This window comes from Toxotes jaculatrix, chromosome 21, assembly GCF_017976425.1.
Source record: "Toxotes jaculatrix isolate fToxJac2 chromosome 21, fToxJac2.pri, whole genome shotgun sequence".
Lineage (NCBI taxonomy): Eukaryota > Metazoa > Chordata > Actinopteri > Toxotidae > Toxotes > Toxotes jaculatrix.
The window spans coordinates 9,915,145-9,935,711 of NC_054414.1; the positions used below are offsets into that span (position 1 = coordinate 9,915,145).

Consider the following 20,567-nt stretch of genomic DNA (forward strand, 5'->3'; position numbering starts at 1 on the left):
CCCAATTGTACACTGCCCTTTTAAAGACTTGAAAAATATCACAGGCAGATACACACCTGCAGAATAGCTGTTCACACATCGCTCTCTGAATTTAGCTTCTTGGGACGTCTGCTGTATGAATGCTTCAGTCGTACAGAGACATTACTGCGCACATTAATGAAAATTTACGATCTTATCGCCTCGAAGTTATGTCCCGCATAATGGGAAACTGTAAAAAGTCACCAAGTCTTTTAGTGTCATTTTCTCTCATCTAACAAGAAGATTATGTCAGTTCACTTGATAAAAAACACTCGGTGCCGCAATATCACACAGTCTTATTCTCTGATGTTCCCACTCACTCACTATTATGCACTACATAACAGGTGAAAACATTTAGCAGCTAGGTAATCATACTCAGGACAAGGTATAAGGTATATTGTCGCTGCAGTGTAGTCAGATATCAGTCGAAGAGAGCAAATTTTTGTTTTTCACCATATGTCACGATGAACTTGTCTTCCTCCAATCCCTGTTTCCCTCTACTTGAAATGAGGGAAGCAGGCCACAAGGAGTGACCGAAACATACTCACAAAACAATTACTCACCCGGGCGTCCAACAGGATCCAGCAACTAATAAACAGTTCCCAGATCAAGGGGGCTATTGCAGTTTTTGAAGATAAGGCAAGCGTCCAAAGAAAACATTAATAACGCCGCTGTGGAAGGCTTTGTTTGTTTTAAAAGTAAACATAAGCTTCAACCGACCCTCCTCACGCCACTAATTTTCATACACTCCATAACTTAACTGCATCATACATAATTCACAACTGAAGAGTATTTGTATTCAGAATGCTCAATGTGTTCCTCATTTGCCTTGACTGAAGCTGTTAGGGCCCAAAACCAGAGGTGTCTCTTAGTGGCTCAATGTTTTTTGTTTTTTTTTTTACATTGCTCTGTGTCTCCCTCTGCAGGCAGGTGCTGGTTGTGCTTTCGCAGCTGGAAGGAAACGCTGGTTTCTCCATCACACACCGCCTGGCTCACCGCAAGGCAGCCCAGGCCTCTTTGGGAGACTGGACCCCCACTAAAGCCACCCACAGCCCGCAGCTCACCCCGGACATTGATGGCCTGCACCGGCCCCGGCCTCTATGACCACCGCCCACTTCATCCCGTACAAACGCAGACTCTAATCCAATGAACTGTCAGACCACTGGAAAACCAGGCCAGGGTGGGCAAGCGGTGTGTGCAGCCCTAAAACATAGAGAAAGATGTGTACGTGTGTGTCTTTTTTTTGGATGAACACACACCTGAATGTATAGCATGAATGGGCAGCATTTATGTGCTCCCCTCCCAATGCTCCATAAATGCTGAAAGTTTTCATCCGGCCCTCACACGCTCTGTCCCTTGCCAAGTGGATGTGCCATGTCAGGATGAAATGAGGGAAGCAGGCCACGTGGAGTGACCAAGACATACTCACAAAACAATTCTTCACCCGGGCGTCTAACAGGATCCAGTTCAGACTACTTTAAATTCTGGAGGGTTTTTTTTTTATACAAGCGCTGTATGTGGAACAGATGTCAGGCCCTCGGTTTCATACGCTTGGAGGTGACCCTGTTTTCGGTGAGCTTCACAGAAGCCAGGGCGGTGTGCTGTAACTACTGAGCCATTTGCCGGCCCTCAACCTATGAGCCAATCACCTGCAAACGATCGGACACCCCCCTCCCCCACCCACCCACAATGTCGTGCACAAACATGGCAAACAAAGTGGGACACTTCAGGGGAGGTTTATCTCACCCAGCCCTCAACACGGTACTCAATGAGCCAAACTCAACTTGTTCTAGTTTTACTCGTAGTCATACATTTTTATTTTTATTTGAGATAATACACTTGTCAGTATCGGTCTTACTTGTTTTTTACATGACCGTTGTTGCTGTCTTGTCCATATTTGTGTGTTTGAAGTCGTAGGAAAAGCCATTCATTCATCCAGTACTGTGTGTCTCCACCCTCCATCATCACCGCAGTGCTGTCTAGCGCTCACTAGCTCAGGACCAAACTCATGATTTGTACAGTAAGCTGGAGTCAAGCAAAACCTCAAGCTGATTCAGTGACAGGTGTGTGGTAGCTGGAATAGCATCTCTCTGTATCTCTGTAGTTCGTAGACATTTTACTGGTCAGACTAACATACAAATTTGGCTTTTTTTTCCCCTACAGAGAAACAATCATTGTACCTCTTTTTTTTTCCTCTTACTTTCTTTTAATTAATTTTCACTCAGTCTCAATTTGGGGTCTAGAAGCTTCAGGCGAGTCATTTCACAACCGGCTTTGTAGTTTACCCCTCAGGCGCCCTGAGTTTTCTCATCCAGTTTAGCAGTCAGTTTAAATCTGAACACACTAGACGTTACTTGCACTCTTTGATTGTGACAGCCCAAATTTTATGTCTGATCCTTATCTGGTACAGAAGGTCAGTGAGTATTTGTCTATTTCTCACACTTGAGCAGTTTGCCAGTATGTCGATTTACACTGTAGTGTACTTAGGGAGTACTAGAGGAGCTAGTGGCTGTTTGAACACTCAGTTTGCCATAGGGGAGCTCTTAAGAGGAGCTGCCGAGTTTACTCTGGGAGGTCAGGGACCACTTTTGTTTGCTTGGGTGCGGCGCGAGCATCTGGGCCATCCTCCCGCAAGAATACACCGACAGCACATTAGCGACAGCACAGAGTCCTCGTGTAATAACAAATTACCATTTTGTCAGACTGCGTGCGCACATAACAAGAGAGAGAAGGGACCCCGGAGACATGTTGTGACACAGAAAAGAGTTTAGCTCTCTCCGAATTTTAGCTGCATTGTTTCAAAGGATGCCGTTGCCCACAGCTGTCTCACGCAGGTCCTCTTTCAGGGCCCCCGCCCGCTCATTCAATTCCAATTCCTCCACTGTCAAAACCAGTACTCCTCTTTCACTAAGGATCTTTCAGCCCTCACCATGGCAACATAGATGTTTTATTAGAGAGGGGGAAGACTAATGCGGTACTATAGTAACAAGTTGATGTCTTACTATTATGTGGTGAAAATGGGGAAAAAAACTTGAAAGCTGATAGAAGAAATTATTTTGTGTTTTTTATCAGTAACAATTTGAATCAGAATATTGAAGTTCCTCTTTGAGATGATTCAGTAAAACAAGTGCTGAACCGTGCATCATCTCGTGAGCATCGTCCCTTTTGTTGGTATTGTCAACACTGATGGTCAGTGGCAGCACTGCGTCCCGATGCTTTGCTGTCTTACTTACTCTGCACAAACCACGTCTGCCAGTGCTGGTAGGCTAAACTTCATGTCATCTTCAGGACAATTTGTAAGAAAACTGCTACAGCAGGCAGCGTAATGTTTCTTTAAAAAGAAACCTGAAGCTGAAGTAAGTGTAAATATGTTTTCCAAAGAAACATAATGTGTAATGACCACTTTCAGATGTCTGTTTGCCCTGTGAGTGTGAGTGGGTGCGTGCGTCATTGCAGCCAAGCCGCTGTGAATATAGTGTCTAATTTATTTGTGTAAGTGATTTGCAGGCCTGTTGTCTAATGAATACTGTTGATTACTGAGCTGATGAATGACAGATAAAGGAATGTGATAATTTAAGGCTTTAGTTTGAGTCCAGAGGGATTAGCTTGATGTGAAATGAACCAACCTGCACTGAAACACCTGCAAAGACAAGGCACCTCAAAATTCAGTGTCACCGCTGGATCACTTTACATTTACATGAGATTGCTTTTTCGTTTTATACTTGTTTTTGTCATAATTGTCATTTTTTGGCTCTTGCTTGTGTCCTGTGAACCCACTCCTCTTCTGTTGAGTTGTGGTGGGGACACTTCTGTGCTTCAGGGGCGCCCCCTGCTGCTGAAGAGGCTGCAGCCAAGGAAAAGCTGGTTCCTTGAAAAGAGCAACCAACACAACGCCTTTTCTCTCCTCTCCTTTGAATCATTGGTTTCTTCCTTGTAAATTGTACAGACTGCAAACCTAAGCCACACAAAAGATACAAAAATGTGGGGGAAAAAAATCAACACCCTTTTGAACTTGTAAAAACTATAAAGTATAATAATAGAAACAAACAAAAAAAAAAGAAACCTAATGCTGAAAAAATGGATCTCTGATGAATGTGAGATATATTTTATTGATCTTTTCTGGGGGAGGGATATGAGTATATGTGTACAAACATATGTATGTTTAATTTTCAATCTCAGGTTCCAATGGACCAAATAAATTTTTTTTAAATTAAACAGCAACACTTGTCATTATTATTACACGTTTTCCACATTGACATTCACATCCATTATACACTAACAAAGAGTCTCTTAGCTTGTGACTCACAGAAATGGCCCGACAAACATGCAGAACTGTTGAAAGAGGAATTAGTTTTGATTTTTTTTCTGTTCAGACTTTGCACTTTCTGATGTGTAACTTCTCACTGATTCCTCTTCACTCCTCATGGCCTGTGATGTGCATCTTCTTATATCTGGATTCCCTCGTCCCAGGAGAGTGCTTTTGCTGAATATTTTTGAGGAACATATCAATCCTAAGTGTTTGTGTGTATGTGTCCATTCCCTGCTTGAGTCTCCACCTCTTCTCCCTGAACCTCCCCCACCTTTTTCCCTTCACTCCACCCCACCCATCTTTTTCTAAAAATGTACTTCTGTCCTGCTTTCCATTCCTCTCTTCTTCAGCCCCCACCTTCCTCCAAGGCAAACCATCTCCCCAACCTATCCAGCTCCCTCTCCCTCTCCCCAGCACCCCCCCCTAACCTCAGATGTCAGGAGCACTCCATAGTCCTCAACCCACCCTTCTCCTACTTTGGCTCTGCAGGGGTAAGTTTTCAAGACACCAGCAGAGACACCATGAAGGCTCCATGAAGTGTTCTCGTCCAGCATAAGGAGCTGTCAATCACTTTCTTCTGTCCTGAACCAGGAAAACTCATCATCTAGAAGCCACTCTGCTCGCCTGGAACCAAAGGTACGACTGCTAAAATATCTGTCCATGTCTCTGTGTAGTGACACAACCAAGTCATCTTGCTCTTAGTTGTTAATGTTAAGGCATGGTGAAAATGTGACAGTGCTGTGGCCAGATGATAGTCAGTGAGGGGACTTTGCATGCTCAAAAAACGGTCATGGCCAGATGTGTGAGAAGAGGAAAAGCAAAAACCTGCCCTCTCTTGGGAAATCTGTTCCTTTTCCAACCTCAGGCCTCCCTGGTGCTCTGTAGATACGCAAGAACTAATTAGATATCAGCCTTTTAATTTTGTCTGCAGACATGATAAGGCTAAGTCATTCCCTAGCAAAACTTGGTATGAAATTGAAAAGAGACAGAGTTCCTAAAAGTAGAAGAGAAGTTGTTTTCATGTAAAGCAGGAATGAGGAGTGTTGAGATTACAAAAGAGTGTCTCTCTGTGATAAAGTAAGGTATTTATTGTGCCATACTCAAGCTAAGAATAGGGTTATTGCTCTAAGCTGCATGGAGTTAAATGAAGTTTGGCGTGTTTTCAAGGCCAAGTTAAGTACTGCTGCACTTTAGAGACAGGTAAATGTGTCCAATCACAATGATCAGGGGAAAAAAGGCACTTTGGAATAAATGTAGCATACTTGCTAGAATACATGATTCTAAACAGTTGAGTCTTGGATGTTAGTTTCCAGTAAAATCTAAAGAAAGACTGAAGGAGGCATGTGAGCTACAGAAGCCACCACCATCAGATGATCACATTTCTCTCTCCTCTTATTTTCCCTCATGCCAAGCCAAGTTAATAAATCATGTGACACTCAAGTAGCGGGGGGCAAAGGTTGTGGATACGGAGGATTTTTGTCAAGGGCAGAGGCACTGTGACGCAGCTCGAAGAACATGCTTAATGTGGCCTCAGCTTCTCTGTGGTTTGGGTGATCCTCTTGTTGTGAGAGGTTCTGCCATCAGGGCATCGGGCTGGAGTGTATGAGTGTGCAAGAGGGTGTATTTTAAAGCTCAAAGGCAAGCACGGTCTACTTTACACCACCGTATCTATGTTGAGAAAACATACCTATGTCTACCTTGAGATTAACACAATGTATAATAGGAAGGAATCTATTCCACCTCTGCAGCCCATTTCACTGTTGCTTGGTGAAAATCTCACATCCTTGAAAAAGTCATGCATGAAAACCCGGTGAACCTTACTTGTGTGTACTTGTGTACAACTGTGTATTTGTTAAATTGTTATTATCGGTCCTGAAATAGCTTTTGTGAGTCCTGGCAGCAGTGATGCATTACCCTGAGTAACATGTCAAACCCTGTCTGGAGTCATTTAAGAGCAGAGAATATCTCTGTTGGGTCATAGCATTGTCTTGCTTGGTTGTCAGGGTGCATACTACAAATATCTCTGTGTGGCTTGGAACTGTATGTCCTCCCGCTAAAGTCCACATTTCCAGCTCTGCTTCTTCTCAATTGTCAGTCTGACCTTGTGGGGGGGTCCCTGTCCCTCTCAGTCCACTGACTCTGCTTTGTATCTGCCAGTAAGCACACAGTGACTTGTAAACTAATGGATGGATGAATGAATCTGATGTTTTAGAATGTCAAAGGAGGCTGAAATGGTGGGGACGTGTTGTTTCAGGTACATCAAAACACCACATAATATTTTATAGTGCAGGATTTAGCAACATAACAAAGTTATGACCACAGTAATTATTTTATCTTTTGTTGTCATGATCACAAGGTAAACTGTAAAAACACAGAGCATGTGTTACACTGTGATCTGCGAGGAATGTGCACTTGCACAAGTACCAGATGACATCAAATTACAGTCTGGCAAAAGCTGAGCTAGGTTCAAATTTAGGTTTTTTTTAAAGCTCTGACCACATCCAGCTCCACTAATGGTTATGGTCAGAGGTGCACTTTGTTGTTGCACCAGTAACCAAAACCAGCACTGATGTCATAGTGCCCTGGAGTACACCTGTAGGTCATGGCGACAAGTTAAACCACTGGAGCTTAAAACATGATTTCCAGCAGGTGTTAAATGACTGTTTTAATGTGTGTCCACACTCTGAAATAGGCCGAACTTGAGGTGATATGTGTTTAAAACATTATAAAAATAAAGCAAATGTAAGTAAGTAAATCTGAATGCTTATTTCTTCTTCTAGTTGAAATCCAAGGCCACAACATGGCTTCCCAAATCCCAGCGCTCCCTCAGTCCTACGCTCCCGGGACTGATAGTGTCTTTTCTGACCAGTCTGGCTTTTACTCTCTGGACTCCAACGTACCTGGGCTCTCTAAGGTGATCCTCAACAAGCTCAACATGAAGGACTACGGAGAGTACAGGTAAAACCTGACATCAATGACCTTTGTTAAAACTGGTGTCGTATTCATTAATCAGCCAAAGTTCTTGTTTCGCTTTCATAACATCCGGCTTTGATTCAATAATATGGCATTTATAGTTGCGCTTCATGACTTCATTTGTCTCCTGTTTTCTCAATGTTCACTAACTAACAAGGGCTGCTGTTGAGGGAAAGACTAGAGGAGTCTCATTTCGCAACTACAAGGAGATGTTCCAGAAGATGGAGGACACCTTTAAGTTCTGCACTGGCTGCAACAAACTGTCAGAGCATCTCACCGAGGGACAGACCCTGAAACGCTGTGTGAAGTGAGTGCAGCGCACAGTCGCAACTAAGGGGTGATACTTGAGATGTGCTCACTTTAGTAGGTGGTCTGTGGTGAATTATTTACAATATTCTAGCATTAACACTGATTAACATTAATCACTGTTGACAATCAGAATATTTTAGGCCACTGAAACCTACACTGTTCTCTGTTCGGCTCTATCATCACCCGGTCAGGACATTGTTGTGACATTGTTGCCCAATAGCTGTCATGTGTGAAGCATTACCCGTTGCCATTGTATCAGTAGGCAGAATGATAGGCCACCGAGGTGCGGACAGCTCTACAGATGTGGACAATGGCCAGTGGCAAATATAGCCAAGTCCCCTGACTGTGATTCATTTCTCTGCAACTCTGCAGCTTATTAAGAGGAGCGTATTGAGAGGAAGGAGTGGGATATTATGCTGCATAATCACAAGTGCCTCGTTGTTTTTGTGCCTCATTTTTGTTCTGGCTCTCTTCTTTTCTATTGCTCTCCATGCCCCCCCTTCTCTGATTCACTCACACACACACACGCACACACACACACACACACACATACACACACAAACAAACACTGTCATGCATGTGCATTCGCTTGACATTCTCAGCTGTTACTGCCTCTCTCAGAAAAGTTACCAGTATCAGCAGACATTTAGGCAGACAAAAAAACAGAAGTGCTGACAAGTAAAACCCTCCAGACCTTTAACATCTGAGAATAACCACCAAAAGTCCTACAGTGCCCGCTTCAGACTTTCCATTATATTCTTAATTCTCATTCGGAATAATTTTTTCTCTATTTATTACTCTTAAGCCTGAAGCATCTCTGCAAACGTGTTATATATTTTGCCTTTCACAGTCACCTCTGTTTTCTCACCTTATTTTGATTCCTTTGTCCACTTGTAAGCCTCTTTTGGAGGATTAGTACGCCCTAGGTGCACCATGTCAGAACACATTGGGTGATAAATTATTCTATGTAAATGTGGGTGCCTCTAAAGCAGCAAATGATTGCAAGGTAAAGTAATATAGTCTCTCAAAGCGCCAACTGGCACTGGATGTCAGACCTCTTGTCTAGCACATTACCTCACCGCCTAAACCGTGAGACAAAACAAAAGCCCACATACAGTACATACAAAGAAGTCATGTAATAGATGTTTTTGCCAGCTGTGATCTAAAACAGGACAGAATTCGTCTTCGGTGTCATGAGTTTACTACTGTATAAAAAGCTTAAATATAAAGATGGGTTCTAGAGGAATGTAAAGATGGTTTACATCCTGGCACAAACAAGACATCCTAATAATAAAACAGCTATTTTGATATATGTTACAAGTGATTCAATCCTAAAGGATTTACATAGGATTATACTCAGGCATCGCAGTACTTTGAGCCAAATGCTCACATTAAGATGCTAACAAATGACATTGCTAGAAATATGACATATTGATGTTTGGAACATCAGCATCTTAGTTTAGCATGTTAGCTGTAAGCAAACATTTGCTTATTATCAGTAAAGAACTACAAATGAGGCTGATGGGAATGTCATTAGCTTTCCAGCTGTTTGGTCATGAACCAATGCACTGAACAAACTGAAAATCTGACCTCATAATGGCGCTAGATTAAAGATCAGCTGATCACAAGAGTCATGAGAATTTGAATATCTGTAGAAACCTTCATGGAAAACTGTGCAATATCTCTAAAAATTAAATTGTAAAACCAATGACAGTTTTTGGATATAAAGTGGAGACTATACAGCTCTGTCAATAAAAGTGCTCCTTTTTGTTTTAACTTCAATGCCTTTCATATACATTTTTTTCCATTTCATGTGTTGCTTCTGTCTCTGTTGTTCTCTCACAGGTGTTTGAATGTGTATTACTGCACCAAGGACTGTCAGAGAAAAGACTGGCCTCAGCATAAAAAGGTCTGCAAGATGCTGCGTCTGGTGGCCATTGACAGACTAGTGGAATGGCTGATGTTCACTGGTGAGAAATGAAAAGGCAGTGCCGTTTAAATTAAAATGCCCTAATAGCTGTTTGAGTTCACAAAACAGAGAAATCACATTAATGAGATGGTATATTTTAAAGCTGAGCTGCAGAAATTATATGCCTGAGAGACAAAAAGTGACAGAAAGTCGCAGAGCAGTACTTTTGTGATTTTGAAATTTTAATTAAAGTTCCACCGCCTTTGAATTTTTCTGCTTTTCAAACACCATGCGAACTTGGCTGACAGAATCAGCACTTATCTATGTCATTCTGTGTCACATACCACCCACACAGGAGACCTCCCGTTCCCCACGGAGAAGTGGTCCAAGTCACCTGCTGAGGTGAAGAACTGGGACGACTGGCTCCCCATGCAGGACGGTCTCACGTCACATCTTGACGCCATTTTGTCTGGTACCAACATGACAAACCTTTGGAAAAACGCCAGCAGGCCACGACCAGACGATTCTGACCTGCGTCAGTCTTTATGGCGGATTCAGAGTGAGTTCCTTTCTCGAGTTCTCACAGTTGGAATGGCCATTCAACAGTTTGGCCTGGATCCATGCGCTAAACCCCTCACTATTCACCTGGCGGGGGCATCCCACAATGAGACCATGGGAGCCAGACTGACTGACTATGATGAGCTGAACCACATGTTCCCTGGACACCAGGGCATTGAGGTGGTCATGGTTGGACCAGAAGTGGTGGATGGCCCCATTATGAGGCTTCCTCTCAGAGCATTTGGCCCCAAGCAGAGAGTCTACCTCAGTGCCCACAAGGGCCTCTACCATCAGTTCTGGGAGGAGCTGGTGGAGAAAGAGGAAGCAGCCAAGCCAGACCTGGTGGTTGGATTTCATCCTGGTATGTACATACAACATCGTACCATCCTGAAGATGGAATTGTTCAGAGTCTAAAATCTTGAGAAAGTCTGTTTGAAATCATCTTTTTTAAAACCAACCAGCAGTGAATATAATGATCCCTGCAGCTATGAATAGAAACAGCTTATTTTAAGTGGTCAGCTGTCTCAGAGAACCAGCGACTTCTCTCCCCTCATGCCTGTCTGACAGTAACCTCCTACAGAGAACAGAGCAAGCAGGAGACGTACAACACACTTGATCTGGCCTATTCATTAGTGCCAGGCTTTTATTGGGGATTTGGGTAATTAATGGGAGCAGCTGGGAAGGAGCTTGGGTTCTGACTGCTGGACTCAGCATAACGTCGGTAAGCTGCCCTTTTTGAATGGGGAGCCTCAGTCCACCCCCTCAGATTCACTCAGGCAGACATTAAACACGTCACAGTCATCTGCAAAATCATCGATTTTAAACAACCTCACTATCCAAACAATATTCTGACCTAAAAAGATTTTTTTCTGGATTATGGCTATAGTTAATACTTTTGGAATACATACAAAAGGCGACTGCAGTTTTTTCTGCACGTCATGAAAAATAGCATGTTAAACCGACACTTACCACTTCGACTGTCTATCTGATTGTCCACCCTCCCAGACAACCACATCATTAAAGTGGCAGTATAACCCTACACCTCCTAAGCTCTTGCACAGAATCGGTTCTCTGACCCTTTAACCTGCAAAGCAGCAGTAAAGCCCGGACCCAGCTGCACCCATAACCCCTGGCTCATTTGTCACTGCAATCACTTCAGGCTCCACTGGAGCTAAATATACATGAATCAGTCATCCTGCAAGTAAACGGCCTGAGTGCCTGGCTGCATTTCACACCGCAAAGCTGGCAGAGCACTGCATTATAACACTGTTTAGGTGATAGGGGTGCAGGCAGCATGACAAAGGGAATAAAAGGAAGGTGTGTGTATGTGTGCCAAAGTCACAAAGAGTGAGAGAGAGAGTGAGAGAGGAGAAGGCTGCAAGGAAGCAGTGAAAAACTGATAAACAAAGGAAACAGAGAGGCTTGACCTTAGAGAATAGGAGAGGGAGGATGATGTCAACTGTCAGCTATCACAAAGGAGATGGACTTGGGCAAAGTAATGTCATCCACACAGATAGACCACTGAAAACACAAACATAACATTCAGATAGCTTTTTGTTATCCATGAAATAAACCAGATTTTCGTAGTTTTCTTCAAACCAGGAAACAAAGTAAGTTTATTATCAATATCAGCAACTTTGTCTACCATATGGCCCAAAGTTGCACCGATACCAAGCAATTAATGCAGTCATTAACAGTCAGACTGTAACATCTCTTTGTCACCTTATCTCCCCGAGGTCGAAACGCTTAAACGCTCACTCCCTGTTAAATGTTTTACTGTGATGAGAAGTGTAACCTCAGGGATGTTCATATCACAGCATGCATTATTCAAATCAGAATCCTGTCTTTCTGCACTTTGAGTTCCCTGGAAAGATGTGGCAGGCGGTGGATAACATGATACCATCTGTGTGTCAGTGTCACGGGCCTTACAATTCTCTAGCCTCTGCGGCATGCTCCGAGCCTCTCCAGCAAAAAACATAACCACTGTACACACCAGTATGTACTTTACAGAACAGCTGAAACTTTAATAAATTCATAGCTTGCTTTCATATTTCTCACATGCATACTTTTTTTTTTCCTGAATGGTGTTTAAATTTTAATCTGTGATTGCATCTTTCTCTTGGACAAACTAATAACGTGAGACTTTATTGACCAGCATAGGGAAGTTCTGTGTCTGCCGCCCTCCTGGTTTTGTCTCTCTCAAGGACAATTAATCTGGATGGATTTGCAGTGTTTGCTGCCATGGTAGCTTGAATCTCAGTCATCTGGTTGAAGGGCAAACTATTCAGCATGCTACCCTGCTGCTCAGAAAAAAAAAAACACTACTGATATAAACCAGAGTCAGGGAAAAGTGGCATCTGTCAGTTAATATGCTGCAGGATTATGTACCCAACCCAGCTTAAATATAGCCGGACTGCTGCAGTGGATTGTCTCTGTGCATGTGTCATAAATTTTCAGTTTGAGCAAACTAAGTGACATTTTAAAACGAGGTGAAGAGCGAGATTAACTTTGTCGTTTTGACTGATAATTAGACAGAATGGAAAACATGTGCAGAAAGAAGGAAATATATCTCAGTTAAGAAAAATACATGGCCAGCTGGAGACTAATCAAGTGTAATCCATTTGATCTTCACCTCACTGGGGAAGTGGAAGTGACTTTCTCTCGGTCAGTCTCTATGAGGCGGATGTGGGGAGAAACAGACAGCTCAATAAGCGCTTTTTGGTGTCAGTGTCTTTCTCTGAAAAAAGCTGACGTCACATACTTCCGTGCACCAATCAGGATTTGGATCAAAAGCTGATGACAGCTGGTGGTGACTTGGTGTTTTTTCTTTTTCTTTTTTTTTTAATGTGTTTTTAACCTAGGGTTCCACGCCAACCAGGGCCTGGTTGAAGGTTGGCTGCCCACCCTTCTGCTGCTCAGAGACTACAACATCCCTTCCTTCTTCACCATGTACAGGTTAGTCACATGACTGCATCTCTAAAAAAAAAAACCCCACCTGTTTCATATTTTATAACAGACATAATACAATTTCTTGCCCTTTGAGCAGTAGTGAATATTTGAAATTCTTTGTGCCAGAGGGCCTCATTAACTCACACTGTACACCATCTGCTTTCCAAAACTGTTGCAGAAAAAAATGTCATAACTGATTAATATTGAACCTGTCCAAACTCTGCACTTCCTCTATGGCAGAGTCTTGTTGTTCACCCACATATCAGGTTTGGTCTCCCTGCTCCTCACCTGCCTGACCTCATCACCACAGTCCCTCAGTGCAGTTGTTATTATTGCCCACAACCAAGACCACACCACACCTTCAACACACCTCACACTCCCTCCCTCTGGTGGCTCAGTACCACCTTCCTGTTTGTTTCCTCTGCTGCAGGCACTCCTGACAAACTCTCCCCGTAGACTGTGACTTGATGATATAGCAAAGTTATTGATGTTCTCTTTCTCTTCTATTGATGCTGTTCCTCTATAACTTCTCTCAAACTGTTTTCTAGGAAGTGGATTTCAAAATAAGTGCGTGAACAGGTGTTTAATCTCTCCCCCGTCTCTCATGAGGACCATGAAACTAAACTTTAGTTGATTCCTTCACTGTCTCTTTGTCTCCACAGTGAGATGGAGCTCAAGTACTCACTGCAGATCTTGCTGGAGTTGGAGATGCACATCAGGGACAGTGGGTCCAATCCATTCACCTCACAGAAACCAGAGCAGGTCCAGGCCTGTCCCAACAAAACCCCAGTCTACTGCAACTCTCACTACATCTGTTTCCAGGGACTGCTGCCACGAGAAGACTTTGAGGAGCCAGGTCCAGACAATTAAGAGGCCACCATAAAGAAAATCAGGGCCTGTTTTTTTGGGGGGTCTCCTCTTTAAAGGATTTTGGGAATTCCCTCTCTCTGTGGGAAATTATACCTTTCCACTGTCTCTCAACAATAAAAGGGCCAAAAAATCCAAGCAGCATTTATTTGACAGCTATTTTCAGTTCTATTCAGGGTGGATTATATATCACATTAGAAAACAAAGCATGAGCTACAGGATTAAAAATTACCAGGGGATAAGTAATCACCTGATATGATACAGTCTTAACAAAACTGAACATTATATGCTTCACTAATTCCAGGCCTATTATATGGGATAGCATTGTATTACAGGGCATGGACAAATCATGGGATTTTGTCTCTGTAGCAGCCAAAGCATATTTCACTTTTTCACACCCTCAGACCTGCTTCCTGCAAACATTTCAAGCAATAGTTTGCATGCCTGCTTTCCATTTCAGAACAGTCATTGATTCCAGCTTCCAGTCAAAAAGAAGAATTGCTTAATTTTGCTGTAGTTTAGCAGCAGTCAAGTGAGCAAATTATATAAAGCAAATTATAACCGATAGGAAATACATGATCAAAGTGATTTACTCATGTCAATTTTACAGACCATTGTCTTATCGCAGTGATCTCTCCACCTAATTAGTTCTAAATGAATATAAGAAGTATTCCCATGAGGTTTTATAATGGGGAAATGGGGTCCATGGAGAGTATAAGAATTCTGTTTTGCAAATGGTGAGCTATAGCAATGAAAAATTAGGGGGGCGGGGGCTCTTTTTCCTGCTGGATTAATGCCCACCTCTGTCTAGATATGTTTTAATTCATCATAAAGGGGATTGCCTTAGTGAAACAGCCTTTACAGTGTGACACTGACCTCTAGTGGATGAAAGTGATAGAAGCACACAGAATGTGTGGGCTGTGTTGCAATAGTGGTTCTCAGGAGCATTAGTGGTCATAGACCATGTTCGGGTGTGTTGGTATTAGAATTAATCAGCTGAACCTTATTTTAATTAAAAGCAAATATGGGAGTCCTACAGTAATGAGGAGGTTGATGGTGTTTTCTCATCATGAAAACCTGTGTTTATTTAAAGACATGATGTATAGATATATATAGATATGCACATTTTGTAATGGCTCATGTGAGTCTAGCTCTTGTGAAGTCAGGAAAGGTCTGGAGTTGTCAGAGCTTTCTAGAAGGGGAAGCACAGGTGCTATATCTGGCAGCAGCGGCCCCCAACAGGCTGCTCAGATACCAAACCAGAGGAGCAGCAGAGGAAGTAACAGGGGAGCCTGAGTGAGACTCACAAATGACAGAAGCTGAGAGGTAAGTAGGTTTTTACCCACTTCACCGGCACTTCCTTTACCTTGCACTTTAATTTTGGAGAACATTTCTAAATTTACATTACCATTTCACCTCCTCATGACACCGTAAGAATCAAAGGTGTCTGAAGACACGCACAGCGAGGACAGAGCTGCCTGGTGCTCGTTAACAGTGACAGTATGACATTTGAATGGCATTTTGAAATACTAGCATCCCACCACAGCCTGTTTCATTACTTTTGCTCCCTGCTGTTCCTTGCTGTTGCTTTTCTGTAACATTTTTTTTATATGTAAACTTTCTATGTAAACTCATTATGAATCTGCCTGTGCAGCCCCTCTGCTCCCCTCCTCATGCTGTGGCAAATGTCCCAGTCTAAGAATAGAACTGTATAGACCTCAGCTGTCTATTGGTTAGGACACAGTTCAAACATATTTGAACGCGTTGGGTGCTTGGGATGTTCATGGCTGTCAGTAAATTGTCAGCTCTGCTCAATCTTTACTTCATTCTTTTCTGTTTGAATTGTTTTTCTTCCTAGAGCCATTCCGGAGACCAAGGGTAAACCCATGGCCTTCCGGTCCCAAAAAGAGATGTTTGAGAAGATGGAGGAGTCCTTTAAAATCTGTGTGCATTGTGAGAAGAGGCCAAATCAATTATCAAACCCACAGAACCTGAAGCGTTGTGCTAGGTAAATAAAAAAAAAAAGACACAAAGAAAAAAAAAAGAGATTTCATCCAGTTATTTTGTCATTACAGTTAGGAATGTCAGAGACTTCTCTTGTTCTCTCTTTGCACAGATGTCTAAATGTTTATTACTGCTGTAAAGACTGTCAGAAGGAGGACTGGCCCAAACACAAGAAGTTCTGCTCACAGCTGCGTCTAGCTGCCATTGACAGAATCGTGGAGTGGCTTGTGTTCAAAGGTAAAAACACAAAGTAAAAGACAATGAGAAAAGTCAGGTGAATTCTTCTTATTCTTCCAAGACAGGAATAAAGAAATGTGCACTAAAGGATCGTGGAAACTACTAAACTATTTTTTCCCCATCGTCAGGAGAGCTTCCATTCCCCACAGAAAAATGGTCAAAGCCCCAGTCAGAGGTTAAAGGTTGGGATGACTGGCTTACGATGCAGGGAGATCTCACAGTTCGTATCAATCCCATTTTAAATGGAGCAAACTTGAAAGACTTGTGGACCGACGCTGGCAGGCCTCGGCCTGACGATGAAGAACTGAAGCAGTCTCTGTGGAGGGTCTGCAGTGAGTTTTTCTCCAGGCCTCTGACCATCGCTTGGGGGATGAGGCTGTTTGGCCTTAACCCTTATTCCAAACCTCTCACCATTCACCTGGTGGGAGCAGGACACAGCGAGACACTGGCAGCCAGACTGACTGACTACGACGAGCTGAACAACATGTTTCCTGGACACCAGGGAATCGAGATAGTCATGGTTGGACCAGAAGTGGTGGATGGCCCCATTGTGAGGCCTCCTCTCAGAGCGTTTGGTCCCAAGCAGAGGGTTTACATCAGTGCCTACAAGGGCCTCTACCACGAGTTCTGGGAGGAGCTGGTGGAGAAAGAGGAAGCAGCCAAGCCAGACCTGGTTGTTGGATTTCATCCTGGTGAGGACATCTTCCCCGACAGGCAAAGATGAAATATGAGACTCAGTCTTATGCCGTGAAATATGTCCACATACAGTACTTTGATCCCAAGCTGATTCTACTGCAGAGAAAACAACCATTTATTGACTTTTAGATTATATCACATGTTCTGCAAATCCAGTATCTTTATACTGAGCTCTTTTTGATTTATATTCATTTATTTATGTCAAGGGTTTGATGCCAGTCAAGGCCTGGACCAGGGTTGGCTTCCAACGCTTCTGCTCCTCAGGGATTATGAGATTCCTTCACTTTTCACTGCTCTTAAGTGAGTGTTACAGACTTGTAGTCACATGCACAGTTAAACTCCTTGTAATAGAATTAGACCTAAGAGAGACCTAAATATTCAAAAAGCAGTAAAAATGGTTGCGGATTAGATATTACAATACACTAATGAACTACTGTGCTGGAGAATATTGTGATTATTATCTACTTCGTATTGCAGTTAAAAGTCATAATGCAGTTAGTGCTTTTTTTTTATTTGTGAGTTAAAGTAACTTGAAATAGCTCAAGTGTTCACATCATATTAGTGTATTTAAATATCACATCCTGTACTATTAATTTAAAAAAATCTTTCATGGAATATATTTTTTAAATTGCCCTGCCTTCTTAGCGCACAAGCCCTTCATTTAACAGCATACAAATTGTCATCCTGACATTGATACTGATTATTTGCATTACTGCAGTGTCTTTTCACACATGCTTGAAAGTATGCAAATATACTCAATGTCTGATTAATGCGGTAACTCCACTGCTAACTAAACTCACTCTCTATCCTGTCATCGCTCTCTAATCATCAAGAGTCCATTATTGTATACGTGTCATTGGCTACTGACGCTTCTTGTCCCTTCTTCTGTGTCACAGTGACACCGAGATGACCTACTCCCTGCAGATCCTGTTGGAGTTGGAGATGGACATGAAGGGAAGTGGGGCCAACCCCTTCTCCTCACTCAAACCGGAAGTGGTGGGCTCATGTCCCAACAAGCCTCCTGTCTACTGCAACTCCCACTACTTCTGTTTTCAGGGTCTACTGGAGACTGTGGAGTTTGAGGAACCAGATGAGGCCTGAAGCAGCTAAGAGCTACAGTGTGCACAGCCTTTTGCCTTTCACATCTGAAGCTCTGATTTCTTTTCTTTTTTTTCCCACTATGAAGCATTGTTTTTGTATGCTCATGTTTTCTTGTAACATTTTTCTAAAAATAGCATGTAAATACATATATATTATTGTTATAAAGCTGTTGCCATTTCACTTTCTTAACAGCTGGGAGTGTTGGTTCTGACATTTACATTCACTATCTTAGTTTCACGTCCTGCAACTGTGGGAGTTGTAAGATTTGAATATACTGTCTCTGAACTATTGTTGTGTTAGCAGAGAGGCAATAAAACTTTGTAGAAAAAGTCAAACGTCTACTGATGTAACTTCTACAATAAAGAAAAAAAAAAAAAAAAAAAAAAAGAATTACAGGACTGTATTGTCCATTCCGGTCAAACCACAGCTTTTCTTATCTTTATTTTAAAGACGTAATTTCACCCAGGACTAAAGGGCTCATTTTCAACATGTGGTACATTTGTCTGTTCATAACTTGTGAGTGAGAAAGTCTGTAGTTTAGTTTCATATCAAATTATCACCCTCTGATTTGAAAACTTACATACTGCTATACAGGATTTTATGTTTTTTTTTAAGATAAAAAATGTTATATAGATATACAAATATTTTACTTGAGTTTGGGCTCTAAATTAACTTTGCATCACTTATTACATAACATACAGTACACACGCACAGCTGCTGTCCTTCAAACATTTTCCTTATCAAAAAATACTTTCAATTAAGGAAATGAAACCATGCAACACAAGCAAATCAGTGTTTTCATCTTCATCTCTAAATATATGCCACATCTACACTTCTACCGAGCTTTGAAGGATAAAACTATGTCTACAATGTAAAGGACAAGGTTGACAATGGCTCCAATGGAAACAGTGTTAAGGTCTGCGTAGGAGCACTTCTCACAGGTGTAAGGATTGTACATGTGGCGTTTGTAACCAAAGACAGGCCAAAGAATGACAGCGAGGAGGTACAACAGCACAGCCACAATGTTGAACACAAACTCCATCATACTGAACCCGAATGAGAGGAGACATTGCAGCAGCTTGAGCAGATGGAGAACGATGATGACCACGGTGACCAGGAGGCAAAGAGCGAACACAATGATGCTGCATATCATCCCAAAAGGACGATAGGACCATTCCCCATTCACAAAGTGGTCAGTGGCAGCAGTGAGGATGATACAAGCTATGAAAGCCTCTGCTGTGCGGAGAACTCCTCTCGGGCTGGATAGGTAGCCGCTTGGAGACATCTTTTTTTGCTTCACAGCATCAATCAGGAAGACAACAGTGGCAGCCAGGGAGACAATGAAACACAGGATACTGTCGATGCAGGAGAGGCAGACAAAAACCACTGCAAAGATCAGTGTGGCAGAGCTGATCATCACAGTGCACAGGATGGTCAGCCCACAGGTCAGGTCAGCCCAGTTGGGGAGGAAGGCAGCCAGGAGGATGTGCCACATTTTGGCCTCCACCACGCTCAGCACCAGGGGCACAACGATGCAGAAAACCCAGACGAACTCACACCACACACCCCACGGACTCACCATCCTGCCTCTGAAGATCACGATGATGAGAGATAAAGCACTTAAGATTATTTCCAGGAGGCGTAAAATGCCCTGACAACCCTTGAATGGGCCACACATGATGCTCAGTTTAGGACTTCTAGATCTTGAAGTCAAAAAGTAGAATCCTTGTACGCCTGAACTCAAGATGAACTGTCCTTGTTGCTACTTCATCAGTAACAGTGAACTCTTCATTCCCTGCTGCTACTGCTGCTCTGTTCTTGCAGTGAGGTGGGACCACGTGCTACACAACACGTATCAAGCATCATTCATTAACTTCCCTGTATTCAAATTTCTTGGTTCAGGAATTGTTCTTCAGACTGTGTTTTTGTTTTTTTTTGTGAATATCTCTTTAGTAGAACAAAAGTAGTTAATTATTCCAAATCCATTATCATATAGTAAAATTTATTCCCTCATGTTAAATGAATGTACTTCAGCTTTTCTTTCTTATCTTTCAGCTGTTATAACTGTTTTCTGTGTGTCTGAAAGAAGTGAATTCAACTGTAAATTGAACTGATTTTTTTATTTTTTAATGAATCAAGTGGAAAACCGAGTATCAAACAATTCTATGTGACTTACTCCAAACTGACAGGAATATAAACACATGCACATGCAGACTATCTCTATGTCTCTTCACGCATACACATTATTTTTTTTAAAAGTACTGAACAAAATCAGGACACAAATATCAGAGCGTCACTTTAGAGCATTTTTATTCTCACTGCACAACAATCACTTTTGGTATTCTGGCCTTGATCTGAGTCCATGGCAGACAGATCCCAGGAAACTCAGGTGTGTTCGTTCATGTGTGATCTCATTTTCAAAAAGGCATAATGCAAGATACAGCTTTTACACAATATTCACTGGCAGTGCTGTGGACAGTTTACATTCCAAATATACTCTAAATACACAGCAACACATTGAGGAATATAAAAATTCAGAATGGAAAATTACACATGGATCTCGTCATATATATATTAGTAAAAAACATTTAACTTCTATACACACTACTTTATTTTAGTGCTATGGGAAAATAGTTG

At 42.3% G+C, this 20,567-nt stretch overlaps 4 protein-coding genes across 5 annotated transcripts in view; 3 read left to right on the top strand and 1 right to left on the bottom strand.

The window, feature by feature from the left end:
* Nucleotides 1–4,233, top strand: part of capn15 (calpain 15) — a 36,873-nt gene extending 32,640 nt beyond the window's left edge. For both annotated transcript variants that reach the window (XM_041067170.1, XM_041067169.1), the window contains exon 12: nucleotides 945–4,233. In XM_041067170.1, coding sequence (XP_040923104.1) covers nucleotides 945–1,122 — 178 coding nt within the window. In that variant the 3' untranslated portion in view covers nucleotides 1,123–4,233. The remainder of the gene's footprint in view (nucleotides 1–944) is intronic.
* Nucleotides 4,234–4,820: 587 nt separating this feature from the next.
* LOC121175720 (putative protein MSS51 homolog, mitochondrial) lies at nucleotides 4,821–13,962 on the top strand. Its single transcript, XM_041029539.1, has 7 exons — nucleotides 4,821–4,963; nucleotides 7,108–7,285; nucleotides 7,458–7,607; nucleotides 9,455–9,579; nucleotides 9,874–10,437; nucleotides 12,938–13,031; nucleotides 13,688–13,962. The coding sequence occupies exons 2-7, from the start codon at nucleotides 7,128–7,130 to the stop codon at nucleotides 13,893–13,895; spliced, it is 1,299 nt and encodes a 432-aa protein (XP_040885473.1). The 5' UTR covers nucleotides 4,821–4,963; nucleotides 7,108–7,127; the 3' UTR covers nucleotides 13,896–13,962.
* A 10-nt stretch (nucleotides 13,963–13,972) lies between these two features.
* LOC121175721 (putative protein MSS51 homolog, mitochondrial) lies at nucleotides 13,973–18,251 on the top strand. Its single transcript, XM_041029540.1, has 6 exons — nucleotides 13,973–15,218; nucleotides 15,751–15,900; nucleotides 16,009–16,133; nucleotides 16,262–16,825; nucleotides 17,036–17,129; nucleotides 17,726–18,251. Exons 1-6 carry the CDS (start codon nucleotides 15,202–15,204, stop codon nucleotides 17,928–17,930), a joined length of 1,155 nt encoding a protein of 384 aa, XP_040885474.1. The 5' UTR covers nucleotides 13,973–15,201; the 3' UTR covers nucleotides 17,931–18,251.
* A 514-nt stretch (nucleotides 18,252–18,765) lies between these two features.
* On the bottom strand, nucleotides 18,766–19,608 carry LOC121175543 (myeloid-associated differentiation marker-like protein 2). The gene has a single exon (XM_041029334.1). The coding sequence runs from the start codon at nucleotides 19,606–19,608 to the stop codon at nucleotides 18,766–18,768; it is 843 nt and encodes a 280-aa protein (XP_040885268.1).
* Between the last annotated feature and the right edge of the window lie 959 nt (nucleotides 19,609–20,567).